Below are 9,701 nucleotides of genomic sequence, written 5' to 3' on the forward strand. Positions count from 1 at the left end.
TGCTGCCTGACTTGCTGTCCTTTTCCAGCAACACATTTTTAAGCTCTGATCTCCAGCATCTGCAGTCTTCACTTTCTCCGGGTCAGCAAGATTGACAGGTTGAGCTTGAAAATCATTCTTTGAAGTGCTACCTTCTATCCTCAATCAAATCACAAATGAACAATGGAAATAAAAAAAATGGCTGCCACTGTATTGGGGTGGATGGAATGTTTTTTTTTGTCGGAAGAGGAGCTCTATTTGTAAATGATGTGAGGCCCTTCATTGGGCACTTACACAGTACAGGTTAAAAGCATCTGTAATCACAAAATTTTACTTGTGTACTTTATAAGACCATATGACATATGACCAGAGGGCCATTTGCCCCATCGGGTCTACTCTGCTATTCAATGAGATGAATAATCCTCAACTCCATGTACCTGGCTTTACCCCCATCATCCTTGATTGCCTTACTGATGAAAAATACAGTCCACCTCAGCTTTGCATATACTCAACAACTCGGTCTTGACAGCTCTCTGTGGTAAAGAATTTCACAAATTCATTACCTTCTGCCACTCCACCATCATTCTCTTGGCCATCCACTGTGTAATTCTTCACAGACTTGAACTGCGTAAGTCGATACCTGGCTTGCAGCATTTCAATTAATGCATGACTGGGATTTAAATATAGTACTAATGTCAGGAAACCCAGAAGTGCAGGATGATATTAGAGTGGCATTGTGGAGGCGAGAAACATACTTAAGTGGGTAAGCACCACAAAATTGCATGAGTCAATTGCGTTTGAATTTGCAGAGAAACCCTCCATGACCCTCATTTCAATTTCAGTTTCTTCATTTACAGAGCAATTTTCATGTGTTCACAAACATTACAAAATGCTTTATAGCTAATGAACTACTTTGAACACTGTTGCACTGTAGGAAAAACAGTAGTTCGTTTGCACAAAATAAGATCCCATAATGACCAAATAATCCATTTTAATTATGATGTTTGATGGATAAATAATCAACTGGGGTACACTACTGCTCTACTTTGAAGTAGTGTTGTGCAATCTTTCCATGTCCACTTGAAGGAATTAATGAGACCTCAACCTTTTCTCATCCAAATGATGGCACCTCTGGCAGTGCAATGCCCCTTTAGTACTGCACTGGGATAGCAGCCTAGTGAACAGTTTTTTCAAAGAAGGAGTTTTTGCTCCTGCAATAGAAATATTAGTGTGATATTATATCAAACACTTGTACATCTAATCCTAGATAATGCAATTGTGGAATCCTTATATGGCAAGAGACACAAGATTGAAGTGATGCCAAAATGTGCAGCAAGTTTATGCACAGCCAGCAAGAGACTTACGACAGCATTGTAGTCTGGGTCAAAGATATGGAATGGGAATCACGTGTTCTACAAAGTATGAGATGCAGTCTTGGGATTTGATAGAATCAAGTGTCTCATACCCTTTGGCAATAAAAAAACAAAATGAGATTGCTATTCACACAAACTACAAATACCATTGTTTTCCAAAACAGTGTATTAACAATCATTCTTCCCAATTACAATTCTGCAATGAAACAAACTGCCAAAGAAAATATTCACAGCTCCATCACTCTCAATATTTAAGACCCAGATTCAGATCATTTCCATTTAAAAGTTCTAATAATGATCTCAGCAGATAATACCTGGTTAACTCACGCTACATATGTAAATGTTGGCAGAGTACAGATTTTAGTCCATTATGTCAATGCAAATAATGCAGAAGGAGAAAATGGGTGAAGTGCGTATACTATTATTGGTACTGAGTTACTGTGTTAAATTCATATAACTGGTGAAGGTGAAAGTCAGGAAGAGCTCCATCTCTTGCTCAAGGAGTTTAGTGAATCAGTGTCTATTGCACAAGATGACATCATTTTAAAGATCTAATTTCTGACAATTAACCTGTATCTGGATATATAGCACTTAATGATGTTACTTACAATTTACTAAAATGAGAATATGAAATAAAACTGATTACCACATCTAAAGTGTAAGTAAATAATCAAATTAGTTCAAGGTCAGCGGCAGGAAACAAGGCATGACAAACATATTTTATTTATCAATGGTTTCTATTCATTTTATTCAGTTTTAAATTGCACTCTTAGAACCACGTCACCATTATCATATGTATGCTTGTTTGTTCAGAGACATGATGTCTGTTGTATGGCTACAGTAACACATTTTGACTGCAAAAAATATCTTTACATGAATTAAGTTTTTGTAAGCTTTTGTACAAAGATTTCATTTTACATTCCTTGAGGGGAAAGATCATATATTCCACTCTGTTATCCTTCATCAAATGTTGTGAAATATGAATTGAGGACACCATCTGTCTGGTTCACTGTTCAAAAACTGTCCCCAGACCTTGAAGTTTTCATTGTTCAAAATCTTGCCTTTATCACTGACTACCATGAATAATTCCATTGAAGAATGCTTGATAAAGACAGATATAAGTAAGCGAACAAAACTGTGGCAAACAGAATTGAACATTGGCAAATATGAGATCATGTACTTTGGATCTAAAAGAAAAATCAGAGTGCTGTGTTTTCTAAACTTTTTTTTTAAACTAGGAACTGTGGAAGGGCAAAGTAATTCACAAGAACAAAAATCAATGCTAAGGACAAATTAAATGTTGCAATCTCTTAGACTCAGATTCAAAGACATTTTAAGCATAGAAAGAGACCACTCGGCTTATCACGATCACGCTGATCGACACAATTCTCACTACTTTAATCCCATTTTCTAGCTCTTAGCCTATAGTCCTGGTGACTATAGCAACTCAAGTCAATATGTAAATATTGCTTAAATTATGAAAATTACTGACTCAAGCACGTTTTGAGGCAGTGAGTCCCAGACAACCACCACCCTCTGGATGAAAACAATTTCTCCTCAATTTCCCACTTAACCATTTATCTTAAATGGGGTGGTACAGTGGCTACCACTGTTGCCTCACAGCACCAGGGACCCAGGTTCGATTCCAGGCTCAGGTGACTATCTGTGTGGAGTTTGCACATTCTCCCCCATGTCTATGTGGTTTTCCTCTCTCAATCCAAAGATGTGCAGGTTAGGTGAATTGGCTATGCTAAATTGTCCATAGTATTCAGGGATGTGTAGGTTATGTGCATTAGCCAGGGGTAAATGTAGAGTAATAGGGGAACGATTCTGAGTAGATTACTCTTCAGAGGGTTAGTGTGGACTTGTTGGGCCAAATGGCCTGTTTCCACATGTAGGGATTCTATGATCTTAAATCTGTGCTCCCTGGTCATTAACCCCTTACTAATGGAAAAAGTGCCTTCCTATCTACATGCCTCACAATCTTACACATCTTTGTCATGTCCCTCTCAACTTTCAGTCCTCCAAGGGAAGCAAACTCAGCCTATCCAATCTCTCCTCACACCTCAGACTACCACCAGCCTGGCTAGCATCCTGATAAATTTCTCTGTACCCCCTTTACAGTGATCACATTCCTTCTTATAATGTAGTGACCACAATTGCACACAACACTCCAGTTGCAGGCTAATCAATATTTTCTCTCATTATCTCTGTTCTATTATTCTATGCTGTGGCTAATAAAGGTAAGAGTCACATAGGTCTTCTTCACCACCTTATCAACTTGTCCTGCCATCTTCAGGGGTCTGTGGACATACATGCCCAGTCTCCATGATCTTCATTACTCTCCAAGATCCTACTATTTTATAGTGCAATCCTTTGACTTGTTATTTCTTCCCAAGTGTACTCCCTCACACTTTACTGAGTGAATTATATTTGCCACTGCTCTGCCCAGCTGATCTTTCTGTTGACATCCTCTTTCAGTTTATGGCTACCCCCCCTCACTATTTACTACCCTAACAATTTTCATGCCACTGTGGACGCCTTGATCATACGCTCTACATTTAAGGCCAATCATTAATGTGTGTCATAACCAACAGGTGGCCTGAAATACAAAGGGGAATAAACTAAATTTCAATTGTACAGTGCCCTGGTTAGATTCCATCTGGAATACTGCATACAATTAAGGGCACCACATCACACGATTAACCTTTAAGGTATGCAATGCTATTCATCAAAACGATACTGGGGTTTAAATGGTTAAATTATGAGAATGGGTTGCATCATTGTGTCTTGCATCCTATCAGTATAAAGGTACAGGGGTAATCTTATCAAAGACCTGAAAATATTAAAACAATTTACTAAAGTATATGTGTAGAAATGGTTTCTTTGGTCGGGGAGTCAAGATTAAGGGTACAAACAATAAGCCTCCATTTTAAGTTGCCTCATTTAGCAACATTCCACTTTAGTATTGCTTATATAACAGGACCCATGTTGAATATTTTATCATTTGACATCATGTCATGCCAGAGCTGACAAAACCTGTGTGACTCAACTTTAGATTGGGCTGTACTACTCCCTGAGAAACCTGTCCACTCGCCAACTCTCCTAACCTTGCTGCCACTTGCCCAACTCTCTCACTTGCAGCCTTTTCTTTTTGATTTAGTTTGATTTATTATTGTCACATGCAACTAAATCCAGCAAAATGTTTTGTTTTCTGTGCAGTACAGACAGATCATACTGTACAAGTGTATAAGGGCAATAGAACAGAGCAAGGAATACAATGTTGTGGTTGTAGAGAAGGTACACAAAGAGCAAGCTCAGTATTAGATTTGAAATTGAGAGGTCCATTCAGAAGTCTAATAACAGCCGGCAATAAGCTGTTTCTGAATCTGTTTGTCAATGTGTTTAAGCTTTTGTACCTTCTGCCAGACAGAAGAGATTATAACTGGGGTGGGAGGGGTCTTTGATTATGTTGGCTGCCTTTCCGAGATAGTGAGAAGTATTAATTGAGTCAATGGATGGAAGGTTGACTTGCATGATGGATTGGGATGTGTTCACAACTCACTGTAGTTTCTTACAGTCTTGGGCATAGCAGTTGCTATACAAAGCGGTGATGGATCTGGATGGAATGCTTTCTACGGTGCATCTGTAAAGATTGGTAAGACCCTTTATGGACATGTTGAATTTCCTCAGCCTTCTGAGGCAATAGAGGCGTTCCTGTGCTTTCTTAACCGACATATCAACGTGAGTGGACCAGGACAGATTGCTGGTGATCATCACTCTTAGGAACTTGATGTTATCAGCCATCTTAACCTCAGCTCCATTGATGTAGATAGGAATGTGCCCTCCACCTTACTTCCAAAAGTTAATGATCAGCTCTTTTGTTTTGTTGACGTATATATTTTTAAACAAAGTAAGAAATTGACAGCCATGAGAATTAACTTGCCATGTTTTACTTAAATTTGGATATTTTTGCATTCCTGCTTTTTGTACCTAACATTGGCGATCATGCATTTACTACTGAAATCCCTCTAATTTGCCCTCCCTAAAGTTTTCACTCCTCTTTTGAGGGACTCTTGAAAACTAACCTACTGGATCAGGCTTAGGTCTCCTGTCCTAAAATATTATTGTGGCATTCAGTTTAAGTCCAGAAAAACACATCCAGAAACCCTAGCCACTTTCCCCTACATTGAAGACATCTCGGAAATGACTGGCAGACTACTCAGACCTCTTGGCATCATGGTAGCCCACAAACCCACCAACACACTAAAACTGCAGCTCATGAGCAAAACTAATGTCATTTACAAAATACCTTGCAAGAACTGTAACAAACACTACATTGCACAAACAGGCAGAAAGTTAGCCACCAGGATACACGAACTTCAACTAGCCACAAAAAGACATGACCAATTCTCACTAGTATCTTTACATACAGATGAGGAAAGACACCATATCGACTGTAGGGATTCTATGATCTTAAACCTATGCTCCCTGGTCATTAACCCCTCTATTAACGGAAAAAGTGCCTTCCTATCTACATGCCTCCCTATCTACATGCCTCACTATCTTACACATCTTTGTCACGTCCCTCTCAACTTTCACTCCTCCGAGAAAAGCAAACTCAGCCTATCCAATCTCTCCTCACACCTCAGAATACCCTCAAGCCTGGCCAGCATCCTGATAAATCTCCTTTGTACCCCCTCTACAGTGATCACATTCCTTCTTATAATTTGGTGACCACAATTGCACACAATACTCCAATTGCAGCCTAATCAGTACAACACATCCATCCTAGGACAAGCCAAACAGAGACACGCATGAGAGTTCCTAGAAGCATAGCACTCCAACCTGAATTCTATCAACAAACACATTAACTTGGACCCCATTTACCACCCCCTGAGAAAAAGAACAGGAAATGACATCACCAACCCAAGGAAACGTAAACACAAATAAAAAGCAGGCCACACCACCAGTGCTTCACCGGAGGCACACTGATGTTACCTAGTATGGTGACGAAACGTCTGAAAATGAACCTTCCAACTCAGCGAGCAAACTTACACCAAGAATTCAGTTTAATTATCCAAATTTTGTTTAATTAAGACTTCTTCAAAATGATTTAATACTGTACAAATATATATAAGTGCAATCTATTGCTTAAAAGAACACTTGAATTTCTAAGTCAACAGCTGCAAGAAGGAAACTAGAAAGTACCAGATAAAAGAATGAAGGAACAAATAGAAGAAAAGTCAATAAATATTGCAGCAAGACCATAGTGAGGGTTTGGATTAATCTATTAAAATAAGGGCATGTGCTTCTAATGGAGAAGGTGAAAAGGGCAATTACAGCAAGCAAGTACTTTGCCTCATTTATCATGTTGCAGAACCACTTGTTATAAGTAACAAAATACAACTTTCCAGAATAGACATGTAATTGGCTAACGAATATCATTATCATAAAGCGTAGGCTGCGAAGAATAAGAAAAACAATATGCTGTTTAGGTAATAAGCCTGAGAGGGATACAGTAGAAAAAGGATTGAGCCCATACAGATTTAAAAATCACTAAAAGCAGTGAAGACAGCCAATAAGGCCATTAAAACAGCCACCATGGTTCATTTCTAGTGGGAGAAAACTGAAAGTAGAGATGTTAAACTTATATTGAATCTTGATTAGACCACACGGGATAGTTGCACAATGAAAAGCAAAGATGCACACGTGGAGAAGACACTTAGAAACACAGAAAGCAATAAAACAACAAGTATTGATTGGGTGGAATAATGTAGGAGTAGAACTAGGCTGATGTGGAGCATAAATGTTAACCTGAATTAAAGGTGGATTGAATGGCCTGTTTTTGCATCGTAGAAACAATTTTCGCTAACTCACCAGATGGTAAATGCATTTGTTGATGCAGAATGTTGACATTAGACTCTGCTAAATGTTTTGCATTTATTAACCTTTTCCCTAATTGTTTAACTGATAGGATAGAGTGTAATACTGGTTTTATACCCAAGCAAAGTTTACTGCTATGGGCACAGTGGTGCAGTGGTTAGCACTGCTGCCTCACAGCACCAGGGTTCAAGGTTTGATTGGGTTTCCTCCCACAGTCCAAGGATGTGCAAGATAGGTGGACTGACTATGCTAAATTAACCATACGTGACCATAAATGCCATTCAGATGATCACATCTGCACAGTCCTCTGGCCTGGATCACCCTATCTCTGTTACCCCAAATTTACCATGGCTAACCCACCATGGGACATGGGGAGAACATGCAAATGCCACACAGTCACCCAAAGCTGGTGTTGAGAGGCAGCAGTGCTTGCCACTGTTCAACTGTGCTATAGGTTCAAGACCCTGCACATATTTAAGCAAATAATTCTGAAATAGAGAGTGCTATACTGTCAAATATGCCATATTTCAGGCACTATGTTAAAGTCCTGCCTGGATTCTTAGGTAAACCTATAAAGTTGCACTATCTGGAAGAGTAATGTCACCTTGGTGTCCTGGTCAATACTTATTCCTCCAAGCACCATGGAAACAGATGACCTAGTCATTAGCACGTTGCTTTGGTCAACCTGGGTGACCTAGTCCCTGAATTACTCCAGTAACTGCAACTGCAAAGAATTTAATAAGCTGCAAAATAGATTGGGACATTCTGAGGTTATAAAAGATGCCATGGAAATCAGAAACAAAAATTGCTGGAAAGCTCAGCAAGTCTTACTTCCGAGGAAGGGTCACTGGACCCGAAACGTTAACTCTGTTTTCTCTGCACAGAAGGTGCCAGACCTGCTGAGTTCTTCCACCAACTTCTCCTTTCGTCTCTACTAAAAGCTGAATGGACTTTCTTCTTCCACGATGTTTCGCCTGGGTACAGAAAGTGAATGGCTGGGAACGGTGCCGGTGCTGATGCTGAGCTTGCGGGGTGGTCGCGCGCGCGCATGCGCAGTGCCAGCTCCACATTTCCCGTCTGCGAGGCTCGGTGCGCGCGCCACCACTCTGCTTTTTTTAAAAAAAACCCGAGAGACAGAGACAGAAAAGCGACAGTAACTCTAACGTGGAGAAGCGCTTCCCCGTCAGCCTAACCCAAACCCTTTTATATCCCGACCGCCACAGCCCGGACTGTGTGTGTGAGAAAGAGAGAGATATCCGATACCCACTTGTGTAAACTCGGGGATTATCGCCGGTAACACGATACGTCTGCGGCCTCTCTCTGTAGTTTCCTCACGGCTGTTTTTTTTTTCAAAAATATGAAAAGATTTTTTTAAAAAAGTGTGTGTGGGTGGGGTTTGTTAACAATTAAGAATGGATATTGTGTCGACGTTGGGGCTGACCAATTTCGTCATGCAATTTTCCCGGATTTCCATGTACCCCTTCTTCGACATGGCTCACTACACCCTGTCCATCATGAAGCTCAAGGAGCAGCCAGGTGAGGGAGGCGCGAGCCGGCGGCAACGGACAGCCACGCCAGCGCGCGCGCGGGGGATATTGGGAGGGCCACAGGTGAGGAGGGTGGCAGCGGGGAAGGAAGAAAGGTGGGGCGTTAACTCTGAGCATGGGGAAAACCTGTGGACAAAGTGGCTCGGGCTCGGCGCAAGTGGTTGGCAGAGGGAAAGGGAACCAAACTAAAAGGGGGAAGGTTGGGTTAGGGGAAGCGAGCGTTGCGCCCCCTCCGGGACAAGAGTCCATTGTCAGCAAAGGGGCGTGGCTTTGAAGTGCTGCGGCCTCGTAACTGAAGTCCCCTCTGTGCCTCTCACCTGTCTCAGGTGGACAAAGTTAAAAATCACACAACACCAGGTTATGGTCCAACAGGTTTAATTGGAAGCACACTAGCTTTCGGAGCGACGCTCCTTCATCAGGTGATAGTGGAGGGCTCGATCGTAACACAAAATTTATAGCAAAAATTTACAGTATGATGTAACTGAAATTATACATTGAAAAAGTGATTGTCTGTTAAGCCTTTCATCTGTTAGAATACAGTGATAGTTTCACTTCTTTCATGTGTAAATTGCAAAACCTTTTTTTAAAGTTGCATTCTCGGGTTAGCTGTTAACAATGGTGATAGCTAGACAATATGTTGAAGGTATTGGCCCCCTGTGTTCTCTGTCTATGCCACGATGTTTAGATTGGTTCTAATCTAAAAAGTGAGATAACAGAGTTTTACATAAATTCATGCAGTTTTTGAGCAAAGTACAATGTAACTCTGCAAGTACAAGTTCACCACACAAAATATGTGTGCATGTGGGTCTTTGTCTGTGTGTCTGTCTGTCTGCGGTGGGGGTTGTGAGTGTGAGAAAGTGTGTGTAGTGAGTGCAGAGTGTCTTAAGTCTGTGAGGGGGTGCATGTAGGAGTGTGT

At 40.8% G+C, this 9,701-nt stretch overlaps 1 protein-coding gene across 1 annotated transcript in view; it reads left to right on the top strand.

Annotated features, from left to right (window-relative positions):
* The first annotated feature begins 8,227 nt into the window (after window positions 1-8,227).
* The window catches only part of LOC122563416 (trimeric intracellular cation channel type B-A-like), a 44,268-nt gene continuing 42,794 nt past the window's right edge, over window positions 8,228-9,701 (top strand). The window contains exon 1 of the mRNA XM_043717160.1: window positions 8,228-8,774. Within this exon, the coding sequence (XP_043573095.1) occupies window positions 8,651-8,774 (124 nt within the window). The 5' untranslated portion in view covers window positions 8,228-8,650. The remainder of the gene's footprint in view (window positions 8,775-9,701) is intronic.

This window comes from Chiloscyllium plagiosum, chromosome 2, assembly GCF_004010195.1.
Source record: "Chiloscyllium plagiosum isolate BGI_BamShark_2017 chromosome 2, ASM401019v2, whole genome shotgun sequence".
NCBI classification, from domain to species: domain Eukaryota; kingdom Metazoa; phylum Chordata; class Chondrichthyes; order Orectolobiformes; family Hemiscylliidae; genus Chiloscyllium; species Chiloscyllium plagiosum.